Here is a 14557-nt window from a genome sequence, read left to right as displayed (position 1 = left end):
TGAACGGTGTGCAAACTGTGTTCATTGTGTCTGGATGTCGGTGTGAAACACGGTAAAGTAGAGCGTCTCTTACTTGTGTCTGTATTAAAGTGGCTCATAAAATGGGCCATTGCTTCTGTTCTGTGAGAGAGCGGTCAGTCCCCCCCCTCCGTGGCCACACCCCCCGCCCCTCCCCCCGAGGGGTTTAATGATTGATGTCGGGCGCTTTGACAGCTTCAGTTCATCCTGCGGATTAAAGTGTATTTACGTCTCTCGCGCCCCGAGCGCGTGGAACGGGACTAGAGCTCGTCCTGGGACCCGCAACCGGGCCCTCCCGACAAAACCTGCGGGCGAATAGCAAGCGCTTCGGTGGACGGAGCTCGATCCGGTGTGTGAGAGCGTGTGTGGGCGCGTGCGCGCGCGTCTGGGATGGACCGTGCAGCTCGCGCGCTTCTCTTCGCTCTGATCCTTCGCTCCGGCGTCTCCAGCGCACGCGGTAAGATTCCCCCTCGGACAGGTGACCCTTCGTTTGGACACTGACCACTATCACACAAGGGGACACTTGTTCACGCTGTAAGAAAGCAAATCCGGGGTCGCCGGTGTCTCACAATGCTGGGACTACGCGACTGGACGTGGGTTCGAATCCGAGTCAGTCTGTGTGTAATTTTCATGTCCTCCTTGTGTTTGCGTGGATTTCCTTCGGGTGCTCCGGTTTTCTCCCACAGTCCAAAGAGATATTTCAGGTAATTGTAAATTGCAGGCAGTACGGTGTGTGTGTGTGTGTTAACACTGCTCTGCCGCAGCTGGTGTATCTAACACTGATGATCACCTTCTTGGCTACAGGTGCGAGAGGAACATGAGTTAATCGTCACTGTGCGTCTCCAGTGAAGTGTCTCCCCGTTTACTATATTGTACTGTGTTGTACTGTACACGTCTTCCTCCTCCTCTCCCTGCCAAGACAATGAACTGGTCCCCTCCCGTTCCGCTGGGAAAGTGAGACACACACACACACACACAAACAAGCAAACTCTCGCTCCCACGCCGCTTCACCGCACTCCTGCTGGGGGGCCTTTGGAACCGGGGTTGCGGTCACAGATGCGCCTGTTTGTTTGCTCGAGACTCTTACGCAAAAGAGCCGCTCGCTACATCAAAGCGGCCAGAAGCAAAAGTAAACAGGGCCGCGGGTCACGTGTCCCAGCTGTGCTTTGATCTCCCCGCGGTTACAGCGCTGTGTTACGGTACGTAGTGTGACGTTAAACGCAGGAGGATTTAAACATGTAAATGATTCCATGTCACTGGAGGAAACGGAGCATCAATCTGTGCAGCTTCACTTTGTTTTTGCCCTCAGAACTCAAACCTGTAGTAAAATAATGATCCAGTACTGTAATACTGTATAATAATTCAGTCCTGCAGTAATACTCTCTTGTTACTACTGTGTCCTTGTCTAAGACGGTATGTAGGTGACCCAGGTGACAGATTGTCTCGCAGAGATGACATTTGACCTGTCTGGCGCTCTGAACTCGGGACCCTTTGGACGGCGCTTTTGTTGGACAGCAGTAGGTACTCGATGACACGTTGGACGCACTGCAGTGTGTCGCTCTTCCTCTCTATCCGCCGTCACCTTCGTCACTTCCCTGTTTTCCGTTTCCGTGTTGCTGTGACTCGGTGCCGTGACAAAACATCATAAAATGGCTAAAAATCTCCCAGGCCGTAGTGGACAAACAAAAGGAGCGGATGAATAAAACCCTCGACAGCAGAGGACAGACGCCAAAGCACCACCCGCGTCGACGACGCTGCATCGCTTCCACCTGCAGGGGGCAGTGCAGCGGTGCAGTTTGACTAGCTGTTCCGCTCCGTGCCAGCAGGGGGCGACTCGGAGCCCAGCGAGGAGTGTGGACAGTTCAACACCACCTCGTGGAAGAGGGACCGCCAGACGCCCCGGCTGCGCGTGCAGTTCCTCCAGTTCTCCCGCAGCGACCCAGATTGTCCCAGAGCCTTCCAGAAGGAGGCGCTGTCGCACCTGCTCCAAAGTCCCCTGTTCAACGCCTCTCTGCCCACCAGGATCATCATCCATGGGTACAGGTGAGCAGGGGCGGGACCGCGACCTGGGGGCTCATGAAGTCGCAGGATGTAGAGGTCAGAGCAGACAGGTGAGACAGGTTGGTATAAAGAAATCCATAGATTTGATGCAGCTCAAGACCACAGTGAGACAGTTTCTCGGGTTTCTTTTTCTGAATCTTCTCTGCCTCTGTCTTTTGGAGCTGTTCGCACAGCCGAAGGTGACGGAAACACCTGTGCACATCCGTCACTCGTCACCGGCGTGTGCACTCACTACTTTTTAGTGTGTGAAGATGCACTGCTTGGTTTCCATGGCAACCGCAGGAGGCGCGATAACAGACAATACCCGATCAGATTTCACATTCATAAAAGTAGAGTCTGGGGAAGAGTCCTTTTTACTGTGTTTCGCGGTCATGTTCAGCAGTGTGTCGATGCCATGTGACCTCCACTGACTAAAAGAGGTGTGTGTGTGTGTGTGTGTGTGTGTGTGTGTGTGTGTGTGTGTGTGTGTGTATATTCTGTGTTTTAGTTCTCCTGGCACTTGTTCTGCTCTCTGTATAACATTCCTTTATGTTTTCTATTCGCGTTGTTAAGAATTTAATATAAATGAAACGGGTAACAATGTAAAAACAGGAGTTCACACACACCTGTCTGGTCCACATGTGGGGTTCATCTCCATGGCCCAGGTGAGGTTTTACCATGTTCCGCACACAGTATGTACATATACGAGCGTGTGCCCACTCTCCCCCAGGGCTGTGGGCTCCAAGCCCACCTGGGTGACCCCCCTGGCGCAGACGCTGCTGGCTGTGGGGGAGGCCAACGTGCTGGCAGTGGACTGGCTCTACCAGGCCTCCTTCCCCTACCCCTTGGTGGTGCAGCACTACAAGGACGTGGCGCTGGAGGTCTCCGTGCTCATCAACGCGCTCAAGGTGAGGCTCCGCCCCCAGCCGTCCGACTCCGCCCCCGCCGTAAGCGGACCCCTCGTGACGTTCGCGAGCTCCCGGTGATTCCTCTGCCGCAGGACCAGGGCAGCAGCCTGGAGTCGTTCCACCTCATCGGCGTGAGCCTGGGGGCCCATGTGTGCGGCTTCGTGGGGACTCTGTTCGGGGGGAAGGTGGGAAGAATCACAGGTACACGCGTGTGGAAGTGCCGCTTTATACACACACGCACACACACGCACACAGATGCAAAGCGCTACCCTGAAAGTTCAAAAGTAACAACATGTCTTCTACAGTACATCAGGTGTCCTGAATTCAGGGGTTGGAGAACCCAGATACTTTGGAAATAATAATAATAATATTATTATTATTATTATTATTATTATACCCAGCTGTACAAATGGGTAAAATACTCTATATACATTAACATTTTAATTCATTTTCAAATTCAATGAGTCAAATTACGTGTGTGTGTGTGTGTGTGTGTGTGTGTGTGTGTGTGTGTGTGTGTGTGTGTATATATGTATGTATACACACACACAAAAGAATGAAAAATTGAATCACAAAGAAATTCTGTGTGTTTGGGGAGCAGATTTAGCATCAAGGGGAGTTGGTTCATATATAATTAACTTATTAATTATCTTGCATACAGTTCAATTATCATCATTCTGTCGCTTTGAAGAACATCTATGGCGACCATTTCAGAATGTACCTCATTGTACTCTGTTGTACTGTATTGTACTGTATTGCATCTGGTAGCGTAGTGCTTAGAGCTGCTGCCTTTGGACCCAAAGGTCGCAGGTTTGAATCCCACTTCTGGCTGTAGTACCCTTGAACAAGGTACTTACCCTGAATAGCTCCAGTAAAACTACCCAGCTGTATAAAAGGGTAAATAATAGTAAAGTAACTTTACACTATAAGTCACTTTGGAGAAAATAATCAGCTCAATGTATCGTTTTGTATTTATAACAACGTCCTCATTTCCTGTTGGTCCCGACATCAGGGTTGGATCCCGCCGGCCCGCTGGTGAACAGGCGTGACAGATATGACCGCCTGGACCCGTCGGACGCACTCTTCGTGGAGGCCATACACACAGATGCCGACAGTGAGACTCGCATCAGCTCTTTACACCACCGTGTGTGTGTGTGTGTGTGTGTGTGTGTGTGTGTGTGTCAGGACACGACAAAGCAAAGACAAACCATAACAATCAGACCATAACTTCACTCATTTATAAGTCAACAAATACACACATTTTCAAGTCTCTTAATTTCTCCATATAAGTGTCTGAGTCCCAAGAATGTTCCGGAATATAACTTCCAGTATGGATTAGCATTAGTGTTGCTAGCGCTAGCCTGATGCTGACGGGAAACGGCCGCGTTCTCGTGAATTCTCATGACTCCGCTGCCGCCAAAGTGATTTTCGAGACGCGGTGAGGCGTGTACGGATCCCCGGCCGCGTCGCCCCCTTTCGCTCTCGTGAGCCGCGGACACGTGCGACCCGTGGGCCCGGGCGGCGCCTGGTGACCCGCGTGTCCTCGCGTCTCCTCCTGCAGATTTTGGGATCTCCATCCCCATCGGACACGTGAGTTTCTTCCCGAACGGAGGAAAGGACCAGCCGGGCTGCACCCGCTCCTTGATCCCCGCCGGTGAGAGCGAGCTCGCGCCCGAGCCCCGAGGCCCGAACCCCCGCCCTACCACCCCGTCCGTCACGTTCTCAGCAATTCTGCACGAAACGCTCTTCTTATCAATTGGCACAAAGCATTGTGGGTAACGGCTCTGCGTTTCCCTCCCGCTTCTTCGCCCCCAGTGTTCAGCTACGTCATCTGCGACCACATGAGGGCGGTGCACCTCTACATGAGCGCCCTCAACGGCTCGTGCCCCTTGGCGGGCATCCCGTGCCCCTCTTACGAGGACTTCCTCGACGGGCGCTGCTTGGACTGTCGGGAGACTTTCGACGGCACCTGTCCGCGGATCGGTTGAGTCCCGGCGCGGCCGCTCTTCCGGCCCGGCGCGCGCACCCATACGCACCCATACGCAGCCGCACGCACTCATAAAACACTTTTAGCAAATAACCAACGTAGCTGTTGATTTTTGCCCTCTGTAGAGGACACACAGACGTGTATGATGCTGAGTATTACGTTTACATTTATTTATTTATCGGACGCTTTTCTCCAAAGCGACTTCCAATGAACTCTATGTCGTGTTATCAGCCCACACACCTTTTTCACCGCGGTGACTTACACTGCTAGATACACTACTTACAATGGATCACTCATCTGTACATCAGTGGAACACACACACACACTCTCTCTGTGTCACTCACACACTATGGGGGACCTGAACAGCATGTTCTTGGACTGTGGGAGGAAACCAGAGCACCCCGTCGCAGACAGGAGGGGAACAGGCAAACTCCATGCAGACTGAGTGGGGATCGAACCCACATCCTCTCGCGCCACCCAAGCACCCCATCGTATTAATGCAGCTTATAGAAGACGTTGTATTGTTTTATGTGCTGCCACGTATTAGCTGGTGGGGGTTGGACAGGTTCCGAGAAAGCCGAAAAATGTTTCTAAAAATATCTTTTTTGAGGATGTGCTGTTGTAACTAAATGTGCGTGCGTGTCTCCCTGACAGGGCTCCAGGAGAAGAGTGGCATTACCATCGCCCTCCCGCCGGAAGAGGAGAAGCTCTACCTATTCACCTCGCAGGCGCCTCCGTACTGCGGTGTGTGTCACAGGACCGTCCCACGTTACGCTGCGACCCGCGCTCGCACGCCGCCCAGTACGCAGCCGCTCCTCGCCTTACGGGAACACCTGGGGCTGTGAGCGTGCGTGCGCGTACGTTGATTTGTGAGGCTCTCTAAAAATGTCAGATGTATTTAAGACAATTTTTCGTTCTATTTTATTGATTTTCAAGCTCCATTTAAGTTCAAAATTAAAATATTTAATTTTAAAAATGAAATTTAAAGTCAGACTTCTTTGCGAACTCCCGTTCAGTTCTAACTGTTGACTGATTCATCCCATAACGATGTTCGACGTTCCTCGTGTCGTCGTCGATCGCTGACACTCGGCTGTAAACGCAGCGGAGAAGAGCTGAATGAAGGCGGTACCGCACCACACCGCTGTACTGCGGTACCGTACCACCCTGCTCTAATGTTTGGAGGCTCTTTATCTGAACGCTGCGACTCGGACGTTAAGCGCTGCTCGCATTCGCTCCGCTGCAGACGCATAATAATAACGCCATTAAAAAGAAATAAACGGGACCGTGTTCGTATGTCTGAACGTTCATAACTCCGGCGCTGGTATCGCGAGGACTCGTGTGTCTTTCCGCCCCCCAGCGAAACACATCCTGCTGGAGATGGAGGTGTCCCCGCAGACGAGGAGCACCGAGGTGCAGGTGACCCTCAGGAGCCTGGGACACCCGGATACGAAGCAGAGAATTAAGCTGTGGGTGTCGCATGTGTGTGTGTGTGCGTGCGCGCGTGTGCGTGGGCGTTTCTGACGGCGCTTTTCTCCCCTGCCGCAGACACACTGGTACGAGTGTCTACAAGCGGACGTTTCCCCTCCCGGTGTCCCTCTGCGCCGTGGACTCCATCCACATGCAGAACACGGCCACCTGGTTCAACAGGAAGGAGGACGTCCGCTTCCTGTCCATCTGCCTCTCGGAGTTCCCCCCTCGCCGGTACGAGCCATTCTCTCTCTCTCGCACGCCCGCGCTCCCACGCAGTATGACGTGTGTGATGTCTGTGCGATGTCTGTGCCGCAGCGAGGACGCGCCGCTGTGCGTGACGCACGTCGACCTGTGGAAGAGCACTCCGTGGTCACATGACTTTGTGCATCTCTGTTCGGACCCCTGAGGGGCGGGGCTTCGCCGCGGATATGCAAATAATCCGCACCTGAGCGCCGACGCACCTGCCAACTGCGGAACGGCCGTGCTCCGGACGCACACGCTCGCACGCCCAACGCAAGCATGAACCTAAAAACGTGCACCCTCTTTCCGCACACGCAGCTGGAGCAGAAGGCCGGACGCCGTGTGTAAGTGTGTGTCTTCTGTTCACGCCCGTGTCATAAACGCAGCAATAAAAATGAAAGCTCGCGACCTTGTGCTTAATGACGTCTCGAGTGTGGAGTCTGTGGGTCACGGTCGTGTCCCTCGAACCCTCGGGAGAAAGCCACGCGCTCGTTCCCCTTCGCTGTCCCGTACGCACGTCACACGTTGATGTACAAACACACTTTATTATTTGAAATAAAACATTTTTCCACAAACAAACGAAGAAACAAAAACCCAGAGGACCGCTGAGGTCCTTGAGAGTGAGCAGAATAAGGCAGAACTTCACGAACACCACCAATCACACGTGAACATTGGGTGTGGGGTCGTACTGTGGGCGGAGCTTCTCGGTGGCCGGGGGGGGTCGGGTTCGAGAGCGAACAGGACAGGCTTGTAGCGCTCGTCTTTGGCGAGCGGTCCCTGGAATGAACGTGAGGAGATACGGCGGTGAGAGTGTCGGGGGAGGGGGAGGGGGTGCAGCAGGCCCTCTTGCCCCAACCCTCCGCTTGTCCCACTTGTGTCCATTAGCTAAGTGTGTGCGAGTCCATCCAGTGGGCGGAGCCTCCCTCAGAGATTGGGGGTGTCGGTGGGAGCCAGGGGCGCCCGTCCTCTCTGCAGACGGTGGGAAGGACGTCCCGGCAGGTGGTCCCCTGGGGGGGGGGGGGTCAAAGAACGCAGCCGCCATTACTCTCCGCTCGCTCCGTCCGAGCAGGCACGCTCGCGCGATCACATCAGGCAACACTCAAAGTGATCAGCTCAGAACCTGAAGGTTGCTGGTTCAAGCCTCACTCCCTGCTACTTCTCTACTTACCCTGAGTTTCAATACTTTAATATCCATGTTTGTGCGGTGAAGTGCGCAGGTAGTGATGGCGACTCTGGATGAAAGCGTTACTTTAGCACCCAGTTAGTCAGGGAACAGAGATCATTAATAATCGCGGCCCGTTTTGGGAGCGCATGGTCGCAGGGGCGCGACCCTCAAGCAGACATGCTCGCACGCAGCAGACGGAAGCACAATAGGACCACTTTGCGCCTTAGTGTGTCATATTCAGAGCTGTGTGTAAAATGCCACCGGTAGGTTCTCAGCGACCATCTCTCGCACCCTGGGCCACCGCAGCGAAGTCCTTCCGGAGCAGTGGGGAAACGGAGTGTGTGTGTAACGCGCTCTGGGACACGGACCTCTCCTCGAACCCGCGGTCGGACGTGACCGAGCTTCCGGAGCTCAGCGACAGGTGTGATGTGTCTAGCTGTGTGTGTATGGACACGGAGCGACGGCCACACGCACCTCCAACACGCATGTTCACACTCCGAAAATATCTCTATAGAATTATATAGTGTGTGTGTAATGACCAGCAGGAGGCCTAGTGGTTCGAGCTCCTGCTCCTAACTGCGTTTCAATCCCGCCTCCTGCTACAGCACCCAAGGTACTTCATGTGAACTGGTGCAGTAAAAATTACCCAGCTGTGTAAAGGGGGAAATCAGTGTAAAATTGTAAGTCGCTTTGAAGAAACTTCTCAGATAGATTAATAAATGCTAATTACTGTAATATATTGAGGATTTCAGCTGAACGTGAAATGTATATAAATAAAAAGCCAGTTAAATAAATGTAAATGTAACATCTATGTGTGGCTGCTGGGTGGTCCCACTGACAAGGGTCCAAAATCAGAAGAATTGTTACTTCTGGCTCCAATGTGGCAGAATGGGCTCCCGCTGTCCCTCAGAGCTGCTGAATCCTTCCAACATTCGAGAAGGGTCTCGAACCCATCTCTTCGAGAGCCACTTCTCTCCTGATCTCCTCACAGCTCCATGACGTTCCACCAAGACGGCGCTACTGGATGAACTGTGTGCCTCCCGCCTGTTGACCCCGGGTTCGACGTCACTTTGGAAGCCGTCGTGCGCTACGCTCACGTGGTCATGTGGTCATATGGTCATATGCCCCCATTCCCCCCGCAGCCCGGTTAGTGAACGTGCCATCTCCTCAGAGCAAGTGCCACCACCCCCCGTACTTACGTGTGGCTTAGCAACTAGCGAGCGCGCTAGCTCCCCACAGCCACGCTACTACTTCAAATAATCCCTCTCACTGCCATACTCCATGAAGGAGCCCGTCATGTCAGCAAAGTCCTCCAGAACCAGGCTGGTGGAGTCCTCACCGGAGGCCGCGCTGCGGGGGGGCTGGCCCGGGGGCTCCGGGTTGCCCTCGGCGGTACCCGGTTCGGGCGCGCTGGCGGGCGGGGCCAGCGCCTGGTGGGCGGAACCCCGGTCTGCGGAGGAGGGCGGAGCCAGGACATGGTAAAGGCTGGGCAGCCGGATGTCGAGGCGCACGTTGCTGCGAGCGAAGAGCTTGTCATTGAGCGCGTACAGCTTGTCGGCGATGTCGCTGCCCAGCATGACGGAGAAGAGGCACGAGATGTAGCGGTCCCGGCACAGCAGCAGGCGGAGTTTGCGCCGCCTCCAGGAGATGTAGCGGCAGTCCGTCTCCGCAGTCAGAGTGACCTGGGCACACCGAGGTCAAAGGTCAAATGAGCATCTCCCCTCCGCGGCCTTCGGGGCGCTACCCCGCTGTCTTTTCCCTCGTTTCAAAACAAAGTTGTCAAAACGGTTGAGTCGGGGCCTCTGTGAGCGCTGTCGGGTGCAGGGGTCCCCTGCGTTCACTCACCGGATTACCGTAAAATCTATAGTATAACGTGCACTGACAATCTTAAATCTTGCCATAGTGTGAAAATCTGCTTTGACACTATTCTGTTTATAACACTTTTATTGCAGTATCAGTTTGTGAACTTTCATGAATGTGAAAAAACAACAGTATATATAAAAGGATTCTTGGACAGGTTTCAATTTATGCAAGTATCTATGGTAATAAACAGCATATTTCCGTGCAGTGTTTTGTCTTCATTTTGGCAGCTACAAAAAGGGCTGTAAAATCAAACGTGTAATAAATTCAAATATGCATCTTTGAAATTTTTTTTATTTCTGTAAGTACTCGAGCCATAAGTTTTACTGGAAAAGTTGTGCTGCGGTACTGTGATGTTCGTGTGGACAAACGAAATGAGCATTTTATTACCCATTTTTTTATTTCAATGCTCCAATGAAATCTATGTAAAAAATGCTCATTATATCAGAGTTTTCACCATATGTGAAATAAGAATTTGATTAAGAATATTTCCGACTGACTTGTGTAGCGGGCAGTTTGTGGGATGAGCAGCAATCCGCCGGGCGATTCGACACGCCGACCGTGACGCTCCTGTATCTGGGTACCTGGAACTTTCCCTCCTCCGAGGGCCCGAGCGACTCCCACTCCGGCGAGTCCATGAACTGGTACGGGAAGATGTAATGCAGGAACTGGCCTTCCAGAGAGACGCGGATCCTTCCGGAAAGACAGGCAGAAAGACAGGTAATTTGACCAGAGGCCTAGAAAAGCTGAGCTTTAAATCACAGTACAACAGTGTAACTATACAGTAATGAACGAGGGGGGGGGGGGGGGGCGCGGTGCTGCAATGGGTTGGACCGGGTCCTGCTCTCCAGTGGGTCTGGGGTTCAAGCCCCGCTTGGGGTGTCTTGTGACGGACGGGCGTCCCGTGCTGGGTGTGCCCCTCCCCCTCCAGCCCTACGCCCTGTGTTGCTGGGTTAGGCTCCGACTCCCCACAACCCCGAATGGGACAAGTGGTTCAGACAGTGTGTGTGTGTGTGTGTGTTTGTGTTTGTGAATGAGGGGAAACTGCACTGTTATGCTCTCTTATGATATCTAATGTTAACCACCAATCCATCCATCTGTATTCATTAACTGCTCGCCCTGATCAGGGTCGCAGTGGTCCGGAGCCTATCCAGGTTATGAATTGGTGTAAAAATTACTAATAAATTATATAATTTACATATATTTTCTTATATAATTTATATAAACTATAAACGGGCACCACGTTGGCTGTCTCACAGCACCTGTGTGGAGCAAGAGGACGTGGGTTCGATCCCTGTTCAGTCTGTGTGGAGTTAGCATGTTCTCCCCTTGTCTGATTGGGTTTCCTCTGGGTGCTCTGGTTTCCTCCCACACTCCAATGACATGCTGTTCATGTTCCCCCATAGGGTATGAGTGACAGAGAGAGTGTGTTCCACTGATGTGTGGATGAGTGACCCTTTGAAACTAGTGTATCTAGCAGTGTAAGTCACAAGGAGGTCAAGAATGAAGAGGCTCTGGGTCTGAGACTCTTCTTGAAGGCTTGGAGGGATTCAGCAGCTCCGAGGTACAGAGGGAGCTCAAGGTACAGTACAGTAACATCCACTCTGTCTGTCTGTGCAACACATTTACCGTGTTTAAGAAAACCTTCCTGACCTGCAAGCTGCTCTGAAGGTCCTTGAGAGCAAGAGCAGACATGGAGCATCCGGTCAACGGTAAGTTACCCCAACGCGATGCTACCGCTTCAACGATGACCCTGCTTAGTCGTGTCGTCCACCGCATGTGAGCTGGGACCACAAGTTCTAATGCTGTCTGCTGTGCTGGACAGAGACTCACCTTCCGGAGAGCAGAAACGAGAGCCGGTCGATGGGCGTCTTCCCTTCCGAGGCGTAGGTCTCCTCCTCAGCCAGGGAGAGCACCTGGGAGTTGCAGGCGGCCGCCACCTCCTTGAATACGGCCACGGGGACACCTAGGGGCAGGAAGACACCCGCGTACAGGCTGCGGAACTCCTCGCCGGGCAGCCGGTTCCTCTGCAGCCGGTAGATGATGTGCGCCAGCTGCAGCACGCACAGCGCCCCCAGCAGCCCGTTCCAGGCGACCGCGGGCACCGCTCCGCACGCCAGCTGCCAGCCCCACAGGGCGTGGCAGAGGAAGGCGGGCGCAAGACAGCCGAAGATGTAGAGGGCGCCGAAGGCACCGCTGCCGCCCATGTAGCCGAGCCAGAGCAGCGTGTTGCCCAGGTGGTAGAGGGCGCCCTCCGTGCTGTTGGACCACTCCACGCATGGTGGGTGACCATGCAGCACTGAGTCGAGCAGGGAGGAGTTCCCGTTCCACATGGTCCCCACAACCGGCCGAGAGCCCCGCGCCCAACAGTTAGCTCGACAGCGACTCCGCGTCTTCAGAAAACCATCCGAAGACTCGGAGAGGCGCTCGGGAACCCGGTGCCGCCGAAACGGTCGCGCTCTTCCTCCGGCTGTGACCGTATGTGAACCGGAAGAAGTTCGGAGCGTCAAAACCGCGTCGTGTTATTCTGGGAAGGTGTCCACCGAACGTTGAGAAGAGGGAAAAAACAACGGTGGGCTGTTAGAACCGTGGTCCCCGTTGCCGTGGCGTGGCGCGCGATTCCCTCGGGACCGCAGACCTCACGCGCTTCTTGGGCTCCTTCTCAACGAGCCCAACTTGTCCGCCCTCGGTTCGGATCCTGGACTCGGGTTGTCCTCGGGTCGGGCACCCGCGTCTCACCCGCTCCCTCTCCCCCCGTCTCCCTGAGCACTTTCACCTCGAACCTGTGCCGCCGCTCTCTCTCCCTATTTACCGCAGTGCTTCGACTGGAATGCGTGTCTCTCGGAAACAGGCGGCGGTGGCGGCGGCGGGGGGAGGGGGCCGAGCGCCGGGCTGCCCTACAAGGATAACCATGTTAGGAATTGAAATGCAAGGAGCGGAGCGCCAAAGACACGCAACAGGCGAGCCACTTATGATAGCAGCGCGGGCGACGTGGAGGACACCTACGGAGCGGCCGCGTTAATCTAGGAGTATCTTCTCCTGAAGCGTAACCCTAAAACGACCCCAGAATAGATTTCCACCGTGTATCCAGGGTCAGGGAAAGAGGCGCATTTGCTGTGTGGGACGAGGATTCCCTTGGCGTGTGGGAGCTGATGTCCAGAATGGACTAATACTACCTCAAAATTGGGCCTCCAGTTTACAACGCGGTCCCTGAGTTCTTTAGTGTGGAGACTGGGGCCCATCGTGGAGCTACATTCTCTGGCACTGGCTAGTTGGAGATAGCTACTCTAAATCGGACCCCCAGCATGGAGCTCAGTTCTCCGAGTCTGGTCTCCATGGTGGAGCTTGGTTCCATGAATCTGGTCCATATGTTGGTGCTCGGTTCTGAGTCTGGTCTCCATGGTTGAGCCAAGTTCTATGAGTCTGGTCACCAGCGTGGAGCTCAGTTCTCCGAGTCTGGTCTCCACGGTGGGACTCGGTTCTGTGAGTCTGGTCCCCATGGTGGAAGTAGGATTCCCTAAAACTGCTTCCTGTTAGCAGTGGGGCACCAGAGCTGGTGCCAGCAGGCAGCGAGGGATTTCGAGGGAGTTTTTTTATAGATGATGAAAGAGATACGATTACAGCACTGGTCTAATTTCACAGCTGGCACCCCCCCCCCCAAACCCCCCACTCTTACATACCAGGCCGCAGCCGATGGTTTAAAGGGACACCTTGTATAATGTGATACGCTGTAAAACGAAGGCATATGGACCCCACTTCTCCAACGCCTGGTCGTGATTGAACCAAGAACGCTGCTGCTTCCTCTTGCCCACAGCGGATCGGAGCCATGGGACAAGATGCAGAGCTTCTCAGTTGGTGTTAAAGACCTTGACCACAGCACACAAGGGCGGTGAGAGAACAGCTAAGATGTCAGTGAATGGAGATGTGTCTGTCAGGAATTGCAGGTCTAACAGGAAGTAGGAGGGACATTTTAATGTTAATTTTAACTAACTAGATCTAATTCCCCATTAATTTTAATATTAATATTAATGTCCCCATTAATGTTCAGTCAAGTCTGTTTGCAGCAGACAGGCAGCAGGTGGCGTAGTGATTATAGTGAGTTGCTTTCACCAATAGGAGAGAGGTTGTTCATTCTCAGTTGCTCAGGTGTGTAGTGATGTGTCAAGTTGTCACCCTGCAGAGCAGTGGGCATTTTGGGTATTGTGGTCAGTGTGGTCATTCTGGTCATTACAGGACATGTGAAACAGCTGAATCCACAGAAGCGCGGAGCAGATAAAAATAAATCGGTCTGAGACGCTGGAACGAGGGTCTCTGCCAAGCCTGTGAACGATGTAATGGGAGCGCAGGAACCTGCTCAGAAGTCGGTCGAAGCGTTCGTCTTTAACGGCACCCATCTGAGACCGCGGGCAGCTGAGGGCCATGGAGCGCTCCATAATAAACCCCTCATACGGTTACAAAAACCATGTAAAGTGTGTTTACGCACTGGCTCCTGGATGCTGTCATTGTTGCCCGATAGGCCACGCCCCCCCATGACAGGGCGAGGTCCGGGGTACCGGAGGAGTGCAGCTCGACACCCCCTCGAGCAGCGCTTGGTTCTGGATGAAGATATGATCCCCACGTGCGCACGCTGATCTCAGCCAGGGGGGCCACATGGTTATTGTGCACAACACATTGTCAGGGGCAGGAGGCGTGGCCACAGGGTCTCCTGGGGGGGCTACAGGGGCAGAACACAGAGTGAAACGCAGTCGTGCTGTCACGGTGGCGGCAGACCTGTTTACACAGCAGGGTAATTTTCGCTCTCTCACGGTAAGTACCTTGAGCAAAGGTACGACAGCAGGAGAGGACACTCAAACCTGGGACCTTTGGGTG

The 14557-nt window shown here is 53.7% G+C and overlaps 2 protein-coding genes across 7 annotated transcripts; one reads left to right on the top strand and one right to left on the bottom strand.

The window, feature by feature from the left end:
- Positions 1–171: 171 nt before the first annotated feature.
- Positions 172–7071, top strand: pla1a (phospholipase A1 member A). 4 transcript variants are annotated; one of them, XM_029258043.1, is made up of 12 exons: positions 400–475; positions 1429–1539; positions 1842–2061; positions 2789–2966; positions 3059–3167; positions 3979–4080; positions 4528–4620; positions 4782–4949; positions 5608–5697; positions 6311–6419; positions 6499–6654; positions 6739–7071. In XM_029258043.1, the coding sequence occupies exons 2-12, from the start codon at positions 1470–1472 to the stop codon at positions 6827–6829; spliced, it is 1386 nt and encodes a 461-aa protein (XP_029113876.1). In that variant the 5' UTR covers positions 400–475; positions 1429–1469; the 3' UTR covers positions 6830–7071. The 4 variants fall into 4 exon arrangements, with proteins under 4 accessions (XP_029113878.1, XP_029113877.1, XP_029113876.1 ...); XM_029258045.1 differs by lacking the exon at positions 1429–1539 and having other exon boundaries at positions 172–475; positions 1845–2061; XM_029258044.1 differs by lacking the exon at positions 1429–1539 and having other exon boundaries at positions 214–475.
- A 121-nt stretch (positions 7072–7192) lies between these two features.
- popdc2 (popeye domain cAMP effector 2) lies at positions 7193–12504 on the bottom strand. Of its 3 annotated transcripts, none has more exons than XM_029258049.1 (4): positions 11522–12504; positions 10273–10381; positions 9168–9510; positions 7193–7670 (listed from the first exon to the last, which is right to left on the bottom strand). In XM_029258049.1, exons 1-4 carry the CDS (start codon positions 12019–12021, stop codon positions 7588–7590), a joined length of 1035 nt encoding a protein of 344 aa, XP_029113882.1. In that variant the 5' UTR covers positions 12022–12504; the 3' UTR covers positions 7193–7587. The 3 variants fall into 3 exon arrangements, with proteins under 3 accessions (XP_029113882.1, XP_029113881.1, XP_029113880.1); XM_029258048.1 differs by having other exon boundaries at positions 7597–7670; positions 9028–9510; XM_029258047.1 differs by lacking the exon at positions 7193–7670 and having other exon boundaries at positions 8756–9510.
- Positions 12505–14557: the final 2053 nt, after the last annotated feature.

This window comes from Scleropages formosus, chromosome 14 (assembly GCF_900964775.1).
Source record: "Scleropages formosus chromosome 14, fSclFor1.1, whole genome shotgun sequence".
NCBI lineage: Eukaryota > Metazoa > Chordata > Actinopteri > Osteoglossiformes > Osteoglossidae > Scleropages > Scleropages formosus.
Note: the sequence above shows the minus strand (reverse complement) of the source record. Positions and strands in the feature narration are given on the sequence as shown.

Bases quoted from the DNA above. Each gene is read 5' to 3' on its own strand.
- popdc2 (XM_029258048.1), bottom strand. From the start codon at position 12,021: ATGTGGAACGGGAACTCCTCCCTGCTCGACTCAGTGCTGCATGGTCAC. The intron at 10,382-11,521 runs GTGAGTCTCTGT...TCTTTCCGGAAG, and splicing joins TCGTTTCTGCTCTCCGGAAG to GATCCGCGTCTCTCTGGAAG. The intron at 9,511-10,272 runs GTACCCAGATAC...CGGTGTGCCCAG, and splicing joins CGGAGGAGGGAAAGTTCCAG to GTCACTCTGACTGCGGAGAC.
- pla1a (XM_029258043.1), top strand. From the start codon at position 1,470: ATGACATTTGACCTGTCTGGCGCTCTGAACTCGGGACCCTTTGGACGG. The intron at 1,540-1,841 runs GTACTCGATGAC...GCTCCGTGCCAG, and splicing joins CTTTTGTTGGACAGCAGTAG to CAGGGGGCGACTCGGAGCCC. The intron at 6,655-6,738 runs GTACGAGCCATT...TCTGTGCCGCAG, and splicing joins TCGGAGTTCCCCCCTCGCCG to CGAGGACGCGCCGCTGTGCG.